At 41.6% G+C, this 16,818-nt stretch overlaps 1 protein-coding gene across 1 annotated transcript in view; it reads left to right on the forward strand.

The window, feature by feature from the left end:
* Nucleotides 1-16,818, forward strand: part of WWC2 (WW and C2 domain containing 2) — a 243,054-nt gene that overhangs the window by 149,143 nt on the left and 77,093 nt on the right. The window contains exons 5-7 of the mRNA XM_088446944.1: nucleotides 792-871; nucleotides 7,959-8,088; nucleotides 10,167-10,313. Coding sequence (XP_088303070.1) covers nucleotides 792-871; nucleotides 7,959-8,088; nucleotides 10,167-10,313 — 357 coding nt within the window. The remainder of the gene's footprint in view (nucleotides 1-791; nucleotides 872-7,958; nucleotides 8,089-10,166; nucleotides 10,314-16,818) is intronic.

Here is a 16,818-nt window from a genome sequence, read left to right on the forward strand (position 1 = left end):
AACCTGATGGAGCTTGAGAGGTGCTGCAAAGAGGAATGGGCAAAACTGGCCAAAGATAGGTGTGCCAAGCTTGTGGCATCATATTCCAAAAGACTTGAGGCTGTAATTGCTGCCAAAGGTGCATCAACAAAGTACTGAGCAAAGGTTGTGAATACTTATATACATGTGATTTCTTAGGTTTTTTTTTTTTTATTAAGCTTGCACAAATCGCCAAAAAACTTTTTACACAATGTCATTATGGGGAATTGTGTGTAGAATTTTAAGGACAAAAATGTATTCCGTTTTGGAATAAGGCTGTGACATAACAAAATGTGGAAAAAGTGAAACGCTGTGAATACTTTCCGGATGCACTGTATTTCCTGGAAAGCTGTCATCGCAAAAATGACAGTTTTTCTAAATAGATAGTTATGGAGAGGAGGAATGATGAATTCCTCCGGTAATTATGTAGAACTCCATACAAGTTCTAAACCTAATTACCTCCAGAGAAGTTTTAGTTATGATGAATAGGCCCCCCAGAAACTTACTTATTTGCTTTATCAGTAGTCTTGACCTCTGGGATATTGCAGACACCTGTGCTGCATGTTGTATTCCCTTGCAATCATATGTAGGTGGGCTGTGATGCCAATGCAAAACTAGTCCCTGCTATCCCTACAACTGTGAAGAATGAGACAAGGTTCTCCTGTCGCCTCACAGTAGGAATAACCCTGCCTGACCTGCTGATGCGCTCAACTTTACTAGTCAAACTTGCAAACTGACCAACACTCAGGCGTGTTCATTTCTTCATTCACCAGGTTAAGAAACTAAAGAGGGAGCTGTCACACATGAAGCAGGAACTACTGTACAAGGAGCAGGGTTTCCAGACACTGCAGCGGTGAGTTTCAGCACGTCTTTGTTCTGTCACCACCTTCGTCTGCATCTTGGCACAACACAGTGCCCCCCGTCCTCTTTCTCACTCAGCGTAACCTTTATATTTAGGACATGTAGAAAAACAAAGTCTCTTCCATCAGATTCCATGAGATTCTAGCACTTGTCCGTCCTTGTCGTGCCAACCGTCTGCTACCAACTTGACACTTCTTATGCAATAACAAAAATTGGGGCTGTCTGCTGAGTAAAGGCAAGAAAGTGATGTGAACAGATAATAAAACAAATTAGTTCTACTACAATTAAAGTCTAACCCTCCACATATCTCCTGACGTTATGACATAAGAACATTATGGTTATTTATTTAACTCATAATGATTTGCTTCTTTCATTTAGTTTGACATAAACCCTTTGAAGGGTAGATGTCACGGGGATTCATCTTTTTGTTCGGTTTTTATGAAGACACAAAAATTTTATAATGCGAACAAAAGGCGCTGCAATCTTTTATAAAACTAAACCTTTGATAGTGTAGATGTACAGTCAGTTAATAAATGCTATTTATAAAAAGAGATGGGAATAAAACAAATGGATATCATCTGTCTGCATAGATCGTTCCGCTTCTAACTGCTTAAATTTACATTGGTCTCGCCAAGAATCGCCTTTTGAACTTCAAGAAAACCAACTTAAATAGCTTGAAATTGGTAGCGACAGAGCCACCATCCAATAAGCATGTTTATGTGACGGTAAAAAATACACCCACAGTCTGGTTTTAAATTACTCTGGACAATGCATCAATGCATGAGCACGTTGTATTTTGTCCTGTTAGAGCGACTTTGTAAAGATTAATATATCCTATAAGGGATCCCATTGTTTCTGAAACATGGAACCTTGAGATTTAGAACACAGTTACCAACCTAGATTTCATTCTTGGAGAAATACTCTGTCATAGGGGACCACTCCCTCACTGCCTTGTGCTTGCTGCTGTAAACAATTGGGCATGGATTACCTGTTGGTGTGGGTTCAAGATACTAATATTGTGTGCAAACAAAGCCAAATGCCACACTTGCAGTCTGAAGAGCAGATGATGCTGTCCCTACATCCTACCTGTTAGGTAAGAAACAGCTGTGATGGGGGCAAAATGCTCTTGGGGGGCTTACACCATTTTGGAGTCCCACTGGACAGACCTCTTCCATGTTCCTAGTAACCCTCTGTATCTGCCTTCCTGTAGGACACTACAGCTCCTCACTTAGCTCCAGATTGGTATGGTATGGATAACTTATGGGAGCCCTATCTTTAGTGTGTGTATATGATTGTATCATATTTGTTGTCTGTTTTTAGATCTTCTCAAAATGTAATTTCCTCAGTGGTGCCTCATGAACATGTAAATATGCCAGATTCTACCTTAGGTTCAGTGAGAATTTTTTTTCCTATCACACAAGTGCTTCAAAGATCTTGAGCTATAAAAAAGCCTGCTGGAAAAATGTGTCACTTAGTAGTGCCTGTCTGACTCAGGTCATAGTGTTCTCTTGACCCTTTTAGTCATTTTTACCTTTCACTTTTTGTTTTTATCTTCCCAAAAGTAACCCATACATGCTGCAATTTTCTTGGTTGATTTGTCCACTGCATCACCTCTTACTCTCCCACAAACCCCCATCCAAAGAAAAACAGGAACTGGATTAGAAGCGCAATATGTTGGAGACCCTGGACTCAGACACTTGGAAGCATATTGGAGTCAATCTCGTGTCTGCAGCGTCTATACTATAGTCAGTTTCAGGGAAGCTCCCTAAAACTGTATATCTGCTAGTACCTTTTCCTGCAGCGTCTCCATAAAATTGTTGGAAATGTGTGTGCAGGTGTTGATATTGCAGAGTTATGTATCCACACACCAGTGGATGCTCAAACTATAAACAGCCCAGTTACTTAACTAGTGGTGTTAGTTTGATAGATTACCAGGTACAACTGTACTACCTGTTACATGCACACTGGTAATTGAGCGGAGTGGGGTTCCATACAGCTACCGAGCCAGTTAATGTATGCTGCAAATGAGTAGCATTGCAGGGATGCTGTAACAGCTTTAAATGCAGGTATTAACCAGGTCTCTCACATGAGCTAAGTTGGAGACTGCTGTCTCCCACCATGTAACTCTACACAGTACAGACAAGATGGCCCCTTCACATGCTCAGTTGTGATTTCGGTGGCCAACCTTGGAACATGGCACAAAGTCTCCCTGAAGGGACAGGAAATTGGAGAATGCCCTTCCTCCTCTTCGCTTTGTTGGAAGGCTCTCTGTCCCATATATTCTGGCACTGTCCGAAAATATCTCCCATGTGGAAAGAGATTAATTATTTGACATCTCTTACCATTAATGTTCAAGTCCCGCCTAGCATATAATCATATTCCCTGCTACCGAGACCTGTCGCTGAAGTCTCTAAACCAGAGGTTCCCTACCACGGTCTTCAAGGCACTCTAGCAGTCCAGGTTTTAAGGATAGCCATACCTGAGCACAGGTGTCTTAATTAGTACCTCAGTTATTTTGATTTAACCATCAATGCTCAAGCATGGATATTACCAAAACCTGGACTGATTGTGTGCCTTGAGAACCGTGGTTGGGAAACACTGGTCTTAAACACACTCAGAAATTGATATGGCATATATTGAATGTAGCAAAATGTTGGATCACTTTTTGTCGGAGAACTGTGGCCCTGTCCTTCCTTTCCTTTATTACAGAAGCCATTTGGTTCACTTATACTATGGAACACATCCTAGTATAGGCCCTCATTCAGAGCCGTACGCTCTGAACAGAGCGCACGCTCTGCATGAGGGCCGGGCTCCTTTTTCATGGAGCGTCCTCCTGGACGCTCGTATAGCTGTGGGTCACCACCCACAGGCTATACGAGCGTGCATTTTGATGGCCGCGATGGTCGTGACCATCGCGACCATCGAAATTGCGAGCCGGAGCCTGCGGTTGAGGTTTTCAACCGCAAGCTCCGGAGTGATTTTGGCTCTATCAGAGCCAAAATCACTCCCACTGACATCACTAGTGATGTCAGTGGGCCGGCTTCTGACGGGAGGCGTTCCCGTGGGAACGCCCCCGTCAGGGAGGCACGCCCCCGGCACGCCCACCAAAGGGGGCGTGCTGTCAATCAACATTGACAGCACGCCCCCTTTGATCGAACACAACGAGCGAAGGAAAGTCCTTCGCTCGTCGTGTCTGGCGCATGCGCACGACGGAGCTCCCTCCGTCGTGCGCATGCTCAGTGCAGACCATCGACCCACTTGCGAGCGTACAGCCGCTCGCGAGTGGGTCTGAATCAGGCCCATAGTCAGCAGTGAAGCTGACAACTTTATCTCTGTATGGTCACCCTGGGTGGAACGCTTCTACCCGTCTGTCCTTTGGCCTTTAACCGTATATATACTCTCCTAAACCTAATTCCATTTGGAGTGTACAGTTTCTGTCTTAGTAAGAACATATAATAGGTACCATGAAAACGGTATCAATAATGAACTGTCTTGGTTATGTGCCCCTCCCCACACCTATTCCTTATTCCCACCTCATCTTTTTGTATTCCTCCTTTTTGCATTGCTATGCGCAAAAAAAAATCTTAAATTAACAGATTATCTTTAAAAAAAAAAAATTAAATTGTCCACTTTAGTCCTAAATGGCCAAAACATTGCAGCATGTTCAGCTCTGAAGAGACTGGGGATCCTGATCAGCATCTGATGGAGTACCATTTGGTGTGTGTTGGGGCTTTTTGGAAAATAACTGCTTCGTACTATGTATGCAGTCATTGTCTGATCTTTGCGTATGGTGCCCTGTGACATCCGGATGTTCGTGGTTACTTGGTGGTTGGGTTCAGTACCTGGGTTATCATATATGGTCACCTAAAATGTTTTGGACAATACATATTCATTGTAAATCCTACTTGCCTACTTTTAATTTTTTTCTCCCAGGAGAAGCCCGGGGAGGAGAAGCAGATGGGCGTCAGGGCCTGATGGTTCACGCCATTAAGCCCCGCCTCTTGCCTCAAATTGCTGTGAATAACGCATATTAAATTACCGGATGGGGTCAATTGATGCATTTATTGTAGAATTGCATCACTAAGCCCCGCTCTCTTACCGGAGACCCTCAATCTCTGTGAAAATTCTCCCCATTCTGCCCACTTCACTAGGAAGTGAGCTGTAATGTGGGAGAAGTGCCTACTCTACCGGGGGTGCTGGGGGTTACCCGAAAAAATCGGGAGCCTCCCGCGACTTCCGGGAGAGTAGGCATTTTTGTTCTGACTCTGTCTCTCACAGTTAAAGTGTACCTATGATGGAAATTACAGACCTCTCTCATCTTTTAAAGTGCAACAACTTGCACAATCGGTGGCTGTCCAAATACTTTTTTGCCCCACTGTGTATGTGTATATATAATATATGTGTATGTGTATGTATATATATATATATATATATATATATTCATCAATGTGATTCTTTTTCAAACTCAACCATGAGCTTGAAAAAATTCACACTGCTACATGCACAATAAACATATTGGTTTATTGCATCTAATCCCGAGTTCCGTATTTTCATTCCTTACTAACCATACTGGACTCTGACACTTGGACTTTAAAGATTTTTTTTTTTAGGTGAGTGACTGGATATATATATTATATATATATATATATATATATATATATATATATATATATATATATATATATATATATGTAATTCTACTAGCTATACAGTATACTATACCGGACTACATTATTTTTCTGTTTTAATTCACCGTTTGCTCTACTAGTAGACATGTTAATAAAAGTCTGATACTTGGATTTTTAACTATTTTTAATATTTTCCCTGAAGAGTTCACAGAAGTTGGCAGTACAGTTTCTATGGCCTAGATTTGGAGTATTGGATTTAGGCTCATTATATCTACATTTTATAGCAAGCTAAATATATCAACATCTTCCGTGTCCTGCCTTTGATGCTAGCTTAAAGAGACAATTGCCTTGAGACGGGTCACGGAGCATTGCGAGTCAACGCAGCAACTTCTTTTTTTAATTTAAAATGGATTTTTTTTTTTTCTTTTTGTAGTAATAGTCTAATTGTCGAGCTGTAATAAAGTAACACATCGGTAGGATCTATGTATGTTATTGCGCAGGAAGGAGGGGATTTTGTGCGGCAATTGTAGGCCAGTGAACCGGGAGATAAAATATATGTTGGTTTCTACAAAATCCAAACTATATTAAAAACAGCTTTTTTTTTACTTTCTTTCATTCTTCTCATTCTGTACTTAAAGTAATCACACCTCATGCCACTGTGCCAGATTAAAGGTTAGCCAATTGCTCTGTTATTTTATTAATACAACAACGCAGTATTGTTTTAAATCAGCTTGCTTGCAAGCAATTTTGATAGGAATCCAAAGCATGTGTGAGAAACCGTCAACAACATACCACAGGGGAACAATGGACAGTTGTTGAAGAAACTCGGGCACACACACTCAAACATTCCTCGTACAGAGACATAGAAGAACATGTAAGCTTGAAGAAAGTCTACAACCATGCCATGATCATGTTAGACTATTTCACCTTTTTTAATACTGTATATCATACTTGCCAACTCTCCCTGATTGTCAGGGAAACTCCCTGAAATAGTAGCAATCTCCCTGATTGTAACTTACCATTATGAAGCTGTTGCAAAACAAAACAAAAAAACAGATAATATGCATTCAAATGGGATCATTAGTATAATTTCCCTGCGTTGGGTATAAGGCACAATGATCCCTATGGCTACAGGCATTTTCTGAAAAGTTTCAGTGTGTTTTCATCAACAAGTAGATCTTACTAACTGCTTTGGGGCTCATTTACATTTTGCTGTAAGTCAGTTTTGTTGGGCTTCTTTTAAGAACCAGCTGTCAATACTGCAAAGGTATATGGGTAAGATTGACCAATGTGGTACATTATTCGGTGAGCTACAGACAAGTCAGGTATGTTAATTGATAGTTAGTATATTATCTATACTTTTTCTTTTTTATGTTTCAGTTGTAAGAGTGATAATTAGGGGTTTATTAGTTTGTAATGCTGCCCAGTGTTGTCTCGTATATGAGACTTGTGTTACAAATGGTTATAATGTCTTACTGATATGTTTTTCACTTTCTGGGGCTGATTCTGACGCAGATGCGGTAGTGGTTGTATCTTTTGCCACAGTTGCGTCTGTGTCATTATGCAAATGCCGCTATAAAGTTCTTCCCTGGTGCAGATCCGTGCGTCTGAATGTGAATGGAGTGAGCCGCCCATTCTGTAGATTCCGCAATACTGCTTGGTGCATCTATAGAGGTACCATGGAAACTTCCACCAGCCCTGTAGCAGGTGCAGGTTCTCTGTCTGAGTATGGCCTCCTATGTGAGCAGTTCGGTGTCTTTGTAGCAACCGCTTTCCGTGTCACGCATGCGACCATCCCATAATACGTAACATCTCCCTGCGTCTGTTTAGCCACCCCCATAGTACCTTCCAGTCACCGTCCAGGAACACCACTCACATTTCTGCTACCGTGTGCCGCCACTCTGTACAAAATCAGGATGCGCGCTCAGGCGATGAGTCCGATTACGAATCAGCCCCTCTTTCTTCACATTTATGTTGTACAGAGCCAGATTAACAATGGCTACAGCTCCAGGCCTCCACATAAAAATAGGCCCCACCATCATGACAGTATGATGATGACCAGCTGGCCACACAGTCGGCTATATAAATCATAAGTAATATTTTTATATATTTAGGGAAACAGTGTGGCTGTTAGTGTAGGGATGTACACGCCCACTTGGCTATAGCACCACCCACACAGCACTAGTCACACCCGCACAGCACTGGTCACACCCACACAGCAATGGTCACAGCTCCTTCCTTTCTCAGTATAGGCCCTTGAACATTTTGAGCTCCAGGCCCATTAGTTCCTTAATCCGGACCTGATGTTGTACCAAAGGCTGAACAAATGATATTAAAGCTCTTAACTATTCCTCATCATATCATATCATTGTCTTAAAATGTTTGCATGCTTATGTCTGTCTCAGATTATTTCTGACAATGTGTGTTCTTGCCTTTCTCATCTTTCCCCAGCATTGACCAAAAAATGTCTGGAGGCCAGAGCGGTTATGAGCTCCGCGAGGCAAAGGACATCCTTTCCGAGATGAAGAGCATAAGGAAGGCGATCAGCACCGGGGAGAAGGAGAAGCAGGACCTGATGCAGGTTTGTGAGCTGCTTTGTTTTTACCAAGAGCTGTACACAAGCATCTACCCAAATCTGTTACTGTAAATCAGCAATGATCGAATGAATCATAGATTAAAATCAAGTGATTACAATACATCCTTTGACTCCATATCTTTGAAATTGTTTTGTATATGAAAAGGATATTTGCAGTCACTATAAGTATTGGGAGCACAGATAATCACTGGGATCAAATGGTTTTCTAAATCGAGAAGCCAAAGAGACTACAAATATTTCATAATGTTCCTATAATCTGTCAGAGGGAGTATATCCTCCTGTAGGATCAGGGCTGGTTTTTCAACTGCGCACATGAATGCCTATTGGCGTCTCCATCATCCTTTTAGCTTACCGATCGCTAATATAAATTGGCAGGCTCTGCATATATCTAGGGACCAGCGGAACAATTTGTCAATGTTTTTGTGAATTCTAACAAATAGTATTTATTTCATACAAAATAAAATGTCTTCACCTCCAAATCATATTTTAAAACTATTTCTTACCAGAGCACCTTTGCAAAAACAACGGCTCGCAAGTCACTTACCTGTATTCCACCCATTGTCCGTTTGCTCTTCTCTGCGTAGAAACTCTGTTTTTTTTTTTCCAAGCTCCTTTTGTGCTTCGGTTCCAGTGTCTTGGGCTGAAAGCCTCAGTCTGCTATTATCTTTATTATAGATTTCCATAAGATGGTGCGTGCTCAAGTCCTTGCAAATATCGACCGTTAAATCTATTCAGTCCCCCACAAATGTCACATATTGCATGTCATGATTGCAAATGGCGCAGCTGAATTCAGTATAAAGCCACAGAGCAGCACTGATCATAGTGATTTAAATAAGTCTTTCAGTTATCACAGGTTGTTTCCAACTCATGTTAGTAAATGAAAATCTACGTAGAAGCGTGTTGCTATGTACAGTTGCACTGAGTTAGAACATCACTGATAAGGGCGTAGTTGCTAAAATATGTGGTCTGTCCCATAATAGTAAGAATCCATATCGCCGCATATCATGGCAATAAATATTCATTTTTTACAGAGATGTACCAATTTTAATCGCTAGGGACAAGGGCTCCGATAAGAGCTTGTCCTGACGGTCAAGAAGTATAACGTGATCGCATCCATGATCACTTTACCGCTACATGCGCTTTGGGACATCCTGCAGTCCCCCAGAGTGAGATCGCAAGACAGGTAATGAGCTAATGCCATTACGCGATGACTCTGCTTCCTGGTTCTGCGTCTGTGGGCTTACTGCACATAGTCGGATGTCAGACATCACATGAGTTAGAGAGGGGACACGGATTGGCTAACACAATCTGCAGATGGCGTTAGCTATCAGGGCCAAGCTCTGGAATGCATATCAGCCCTCACAGACATATGGGTTCTGCATTTGCAGTTGGAAATGGTTGGACCTCAGCAGATATTACAGCACTTAAGATCAATTGAAGCTGTGAAAGATGGGTTAAGGGAATGCCAGTTAGGAGGAACTTGCAGTAGCCTTAGCAGGAGATAATGTTAGAATGGATAAGAGTTTTGATTGCCTCTTGGGTAAGAAAAGAGCATTAACTGCCAATGTATATAAGGTGGAGTGACAGGACTGGGAGAGAGACTGGATGGGATGAATAAACCACATAGCAGAGTCAAGTGATACACCAAGGCAGCGGGCATAGGTAACTGAGGGGAGTTCAGCAACTGGTCTGGCACCCCCAAACCCTCAGAACACGTGACGTCATGATGTCTCACAGTTAGCGCCAGTGGAACAGCAGAGAAATAGGAGGGGTGCGTCCGGGGGCAACCTGTGGCTTTGTTTCTGCGGGGTGACTAAGGCAGGTAGAACAGGGAGGCAGGAAAGCTACCATGCTGCCCCTTTCAGCCTTGTGCTCTGTGCAGTGGCACAGGTCATATACCCTCGATACTGCCCTGAGTGAGGGAAATGCGGTGTGGCACAGGAGATTTGAGGTGAGGTGGTGGGAAAATGTTCAGCTGTATTTGTTTTCCTCTGTTTCTGTAGTGGTGTGTGTCTTGGCTTATGTTTTTTTTTTAAATTGTAACTTCTGCTTTGTTTTATCAGAGTCTTGTTAAGCTGAAGGAACTATTTCATCTAGAACAAAGCAGAGGAAGATCAGAGCCAGACTTAACAGCCAGTCTCACAAACTCCCATTTGTCTCTGTCCAGACAGACGCTGGACGCTGGATCACAGACTGATATTTCTGGTGATGTAAGTTTTCCCCTCTCTCTGAGTGACAGATATGAATGCAGTTGTGTAAGGTCTGTTAGTTGCATAGGAATTACAGTGTATATGTAAGTCTGCAGTCATTTCATTTTCTATTATTCATCTCATCTGACATGTAAAAGAGTTGCAGAGCAATAGTATCTTTCACACTAAACATATGGGAAGGTAGAGATCCCCTTCAATATTTGTACCTGGAAGTGACGTGAAGTGAGGGCGGAAGTGCGGTTCCATGCCCATAAATGCCACCAAAAGAAGAAACTTGTGCCCTCGCAGGCACACTTCTCTCACCACGCTTTGGGTTTATATTCCCCCTCTATGACGTGGATAGTAGGGAATGATGTTGGACAGTAACTGATGACGTTAGGGTACAGTACTGAAGGGGATCTATCCACTTCCATACAATATCTACAGAATCTCTGCATCATTCCTTCCTGCTGGAGGTTACACTGACCACTGTGGACCTAGGTGTGGTTCTAGTCTCCGATCCTGCACGTGCTTCTCACAGATGGACAGCATCCTCTAACACTATACATCTGTGTGTCTTTCTCTCATAAATTAAATAAATAAATAAATTGAATAAGAAAACGCATAAATAGACCTAAAGTAAAAATATTTAAATTTCATAAAAAATGCCACAACTTTTGATGTCTTTGTTGTGCATTTTCTATGTATAGACTGGGTGCTTTAGAATTGGGGTGGATGTCATGAATGTACAGTATTTATTACGATGTTGCCTGTATATTTGTGTGCATAATGGAGTGATAATGACAATTAGACCTGTAGCTTGGGGCCTGGGCTGTAAAATATTCCCCCTTCAAACCCATTTATGCAAAAATAGGTATATTCTAGACTAGCACTAGAGAGATGTGAGTTTTGGTGCTCTATTAAACATATATGGGCCCATGTAGAGCTTTTAGGAAGGATTAGGATTTTTTTGCTTATATTTCTGACTGGGTTGAGTATGGGATGCCGGCACTCCGGATCCCGGCATCAGAATACTGACGTCGGCAACCCGACGGGGTTAGGATACCTATACCTGTCGGTAAGTATCCTAACCCTCCCTCCCCGCAGCCTAAACCTAACACCCCCCCAGCCTAAACCTAACCCTCCCCTTAGTGCCTAACCCCTAACCCTTCCCTTTACCCCACTACTTACCGTTGGAAGTCGGGGCCGGGATTCTGACAGGTGTCGGCATTCTGGCACAGTGCATTCTGAGCGCCGGCATCCCGAAAGCCGGTTTGAAACTACCTCCCGTTTTGGACATAAAATGCATCCAAAAAAGGCCACAATTACATGTGAGTGTTTAATCTGATGCACCTCAAGCTGCATTCAGCTTACAGCAACAGTAATATGTGAGAGAAGCCTAGGGATATGGAATGTGAACATTGCATTTATAATGTAAAATGCAATTAAATACAGACACAAAGCCAAAATAAAAGCACCAATTAAATTAAATACAGCTGTAGTCTTCCCATTTAAAATTAAAATGGCCTGCATACAAATAATAGTTAAGTATTACGAGTTAATGGCTACGACTTCACATAGCAGCCACACTAATGATTTCCATACAGTGAAGAGGGGTCCAGGTGCATTCAGCTAATCAGATGCCGATCATTCTCATTATCAATGCTTCCTTTACACTAGGGATAGAGCACCCGCTAGAGAATACAACTATGTCTCATCTATGTGAACCCTGTATCTAGGTCTAACCCTAATCTAATCTGTATCTAGGTCTAACTCTGTCTCATCTATGTGGACACTCCCTTACTATACTCAGCATACAGGTGCCATTTTGCTGATCTAGGGATCATCATATGTGTGTAGACCATTTGTAGTTCCCAGTTTTCCTACCTTTTCCCTATACCTTGTTTTCCTGGTCCTCTAATCCTTCTTTTACTCCCTCCTCCATGATTTACTTTTACTTGTGTATTTTTTTTTCCTCTTATTTGTCCACATCCCCTACTTACAGTGGTGGATTTCTTACTAGGCATGTGCCTATGGGTGCCACTTGCTGGGGGCAGCGCAGCAGCCTACCTGCATCAGAGCCCTGGTAGCTCCACTGACCCGAGGCCGGGTGATTCCTTTTTTTTGTGTCATTATGACTTATTTATTTATTTTGCTGCCGGCAGGTGACAAACTTGAGGTTGGGGCAGCCTTGGGCAAGGGAACTGACCCGACATAAAAAAGGGGAAAGCCAGCAGTGACATGATGTGGGGAGGGGCAACAATATTGTGCCTAGAGGCGGCCTGACCCTTTAATTCGCCTCTGCCTACCTATAATGACATCCATTGTTTCCCCTATTTGTAACCTAGTGACACAGTCCTATGAGTTGCTGCATGCTGCACGTTCTGCTTTGGACATTTATATTATACATATATTTCAGTGTAAAGCGGGCACAAAATTGAGATGAGACACGTACGCCTAAAACTTCATTGTGGGTGGCCATCTATAAGTCTCCATAGAGAATCACTGCGTTTAATATATTCTGTAATGCCCTCCTCTTCACTCAGGAGTTCATCTAGAAAATACAGGGGGACGCCGTGATCTACTTTTCTATGGAATGAAAGTGAATGTCCTATTGTCACTGGGAGACATGTCATTCTGCAATACTGCATATGTATTCGGGCTATACCTCAGCCCAATATTGCTGGGTTTTATGATTTCTTCTCACACTGCCAAACTATGGTGTCTCTCCGTCCTTATTATTTTCATAACCTCTGTTAGAAATCTCCTGACTTTGCCTGGTACTGCTACAGATCATTGCTTATTTTTTGTCTTCCTTTTTATTCATGTCTTAAAATTTTCATTGAAAGCTCTAGTTGTCAGGCATGCTGCTAATCCGATGTTGCAGTGTGTTTTCTTCACTTGCTTTATATCTTTTATTTCCCCACTCCTCCCAGCAAACCCTGCACTCATTAAATGGAGATGTTTTCACTCTAATTTCAAAAAGGTTTAATTTTATAAAATCCTATTAATACATTAATGTATGCGAAGTCAGGTGGGTGAGCACATTTTAACTTCGGGTTTTCCAGGTTTCACTTTTAATCCATTCATAATTAATTCAATTAAGATTCTCTGGGGCCTATTCATCAACACTAAAATAAAGTTTTTAAGGACATTTTCCTTAATTACCGTTATTTTAGTATTCATGAAGAGACTTAACACAGGAGATATCACTGATATCTCCTTGCTAAGTCCCCCTGCATTAATTTCCACACTCCCCATACATTAGTATGGTGATGTGGAAATTATGGTATTCATCAAATTCCGAAAATTATGTATCTTCGGAATTTGATGGAGTTACTATCCGCCACTGTGAGGTGGCGAATAGCAGGTGACACTTACCTGCTTCCAGCTGGTGAGGTCCTCAGGCGCTCTGGTCCGTCCTCTGGCTCCAGTGGCTGATTCCTATATCCTAGCTTGGTGTGAATGTAAAACAAGTAGTGGCCGCAGCCATAAATCGTAATTTTCTTCCTTTTATTGATTCTGTTTAGTTGCTTTTATCATATTTTGGTGGTGTGTCCTATGTCAGTATAGACAGCAAGAATACCATTTGTTGGATTATTTTTACAAGATCTTGTGTCACACTACCAACCTCCATTTAAACCGTTATATGTGAAACAGAGGCCCCTCGCATTTTGGTTTATGAATCTATAGAATGTTACCTAGATGTACAAATGAAGTAGTGCAGCTTTCTAGCGTTTATAGACTTACATTTTTGTATCTATCATATTTTTATATCTAATAGTTTTACAGCAGTGGTCTCCAGCCTTGATTGGGGTGGGAGCTACTTGAGAAAAATGAGACGTCTTGAAGAGCCACATTTTATTTTTGAAAGCTAAAACCACATTTTTTATTGAAAAACAACAATGTATTATTACAGTGATAAAGTGGTCTATTTACTAAGCTTTGGATGGAGGTAAAGTGAACAGAAAAAGTGCCAACCAATCAGCTGCTAACTGCAATTTTTCAAACACAGCCTGTGACATGGCAGTTGGGAGCTGGTTGGCTGGGACTTTATCTCCATTCACTTCACTTTACTTAATTTCCATCCAAAGCTTAGTAAATAGGCCCCATAGTTGCAATTTATAAATAAAGAACAGACAAATTTTAATGAGATGTCTGGCACGCCAAATTTCCAAGATTGTTTTAAAATTTGTCTGGTAACCTGAAACTCCCATCTTAACACAATTGTCAACATGTTCATTAGTCATCCTGTTCCTGTATTTGCTCTTCACTATCTTCAATGTGGAAAATGAAGACCAGCAGAAATAACATTTAACCCAAAGTGCCACTCAAAGCAGAATGTGATATTTAGGCCAAATGCTGTTTGAAATTGTGGATCCAGAGGCAATACTTTTCACTTTAAGGTCACTTTACAGTGTTACAATCTCCATTTCTCTTGATGATATATCTTCCTGAAAGAGTTGTCCAATAAAACTGGAGATATGCTCAATGTCAACTTCCATAAAAGGGAATGAAAGAAACTGAACAAGGGGCTCAATTTTTTTTTAAATCAGTGAAACGCCACTTCAACTCTGCTTTTAGGTGGGAAATTATTTCAATATGATTTTCACATAAAGGACTTGGATTTTCCTCTTTTTCGATTTCTTCCCTCAAACAAGGGAAATGTTTGACATCGCCTTTATAGAGATTCCTCTCCCAAAAATTAAGTTTGTGGCAAAATACCTGAATGTCTGATATCCTCTGGCTAATATCCTTGTCTTTACCCTGCGGTTGAAGATTCAGTTCAGTCTCTCACTTATGGCGACTAAAAATGCAAAGTTCTGTTTCCACTCAGGATTTTCAAGTTGAGGGAAGTTTTCACCACATTCTTGCAAAAATAGTATTATGGCAAGCAAGACTTCTCTGAAACGGCGAAGGACTTTGCCCTTGCTTAGCCAACGCACTTCTGAATGTAACAAAAGAACCCCGTACTGGCAATCCAGTTTTTCAGCAAGAGCTTTAAATAGCAGTCTTTAGAGAGCATGGGCTCTAATTAGCTTGACAATTTTAATAACAAGCATCCGTTTACTTGTTGAAACTTTGCACACAGTGGGGTGTATTCATCAACACTAAAATAACGTTTTTAAGGACATTTTCCTTAAATAACGTTATTTTGGTATTCATGTAGCCACTTAGCACAGGAGGTATCACAGATATCTCCTTGCTAAGTTCCCCTGCGTTACTATTCGCCACTGTGAGGTGGCGAATAGCAGGTGAAACTTACCTGTATCCGCGTGTGCAGGTCCCCAACGAGTCCCTCCGGCGCTCTGCTCCGTCCTCAGGCTCCGGAGGCTGGTCGGACATGTGTGCTCCCCAGCAGAGCACAAGAAAGTTTAGACACAAAAAAAAAAGTTTTTTTTTTTCTTTTTCTATTCTGTCATGTGGTCTGCTGGGAAACCACATGACAGACCAGCAGGACAGAGCCGGAGGCTGCTGCGCGGACAGGTAAGTCGGGGGGGGGGAGGTGAGTGGGGGGGGTCGGGGGTGGGGTTACACAAACTTAACGCATCTGTAGGCAGTGCTGCGCATGCGCTGGTTTTACAGATGTAACAGCGCATGCGCAGCACTGTTTCCAGATGCGATAAGTTAGTGTAGGCAGGGAAAAGTATCTATTTCGTCATCGCAAAAATGACAGCTTTTCGGAATAGATACTTATGGAGAGGTGGAATGATGAATTCCACCTATAATTAGCTAGAACTCCATGAGAGTTCTAAAGCTAATTATCTCCAGATAATTTTTAGGTTTAATGAATAGGCCCCAGTGACTGTTGGTGAATAATGCAGTGATATGTAAGAAACTTCGCACACAGTGACTGTTGGTGAATAATGCAGTGATATGGTAGAAACTTTGCACACAGTGACTGTTGGTGAATAATGCAGTGATATGGTAGAAACTTTGCACACAGTGACTGTTGGTGAATAATGCAGTGATATGGTAGAAACTTTGCACACAGTGATTGTTGGTGAATAATGCAGTGATATGTTAGAAACTTCGCACAAGGTGACTGTTGGTGAATAATGCAGTGATATGTTAGAAACTTCGCACAAGGTGACTGTTGGTGAATAATGCAGTGATATTTTATAAACTTTGCACACAGTGACTGTTCGCGTATAATGCAGTGATATTTTATAAACTTCGGAAAGCTGGGATCCTTGTTACACAGTGCTATAAGTCCATTAACACCTGTAAATGCTGGAGCTCCATCTGTAATAATACAAACGAGTTTGTGAAGAGGGATTTTTGCTGAAGAAATATACTTTGTGAGCTCTGCAAAAATGTCTTAGCCTCTTGTACGTTCTTTCAATGGAATAATTTTCAAAAGTTCTTCTTTAACGCTAAATTTATGAAATACCATCCTTACAAATACAGCCAACTGTGATATGTCAGTTTAGTCAATGGACTAATCCAGCAGGAGAGAAAAATAGCAGCACTTGTTCAGATCATATTTTAGTTGACTGACAAAGTCATCTGACATAACCTCAAC

The sequence above is a fragment of the Taudactylus pleione genome, unplaced genomic scaffold, assembly GCF_031769625.1.
Source record: "Taudactylus pleione unplaced genomic scaffold, aTauple2 ptg000408l, whole genome shotgun sequence".
In the NCBI taxonomy this organism is placed as follows: Eukaryota; Metazoa; Chordata; class Amphibia; order Anura; family Myobatrachidae; genus Taudactylus; species Taudactylus pleione.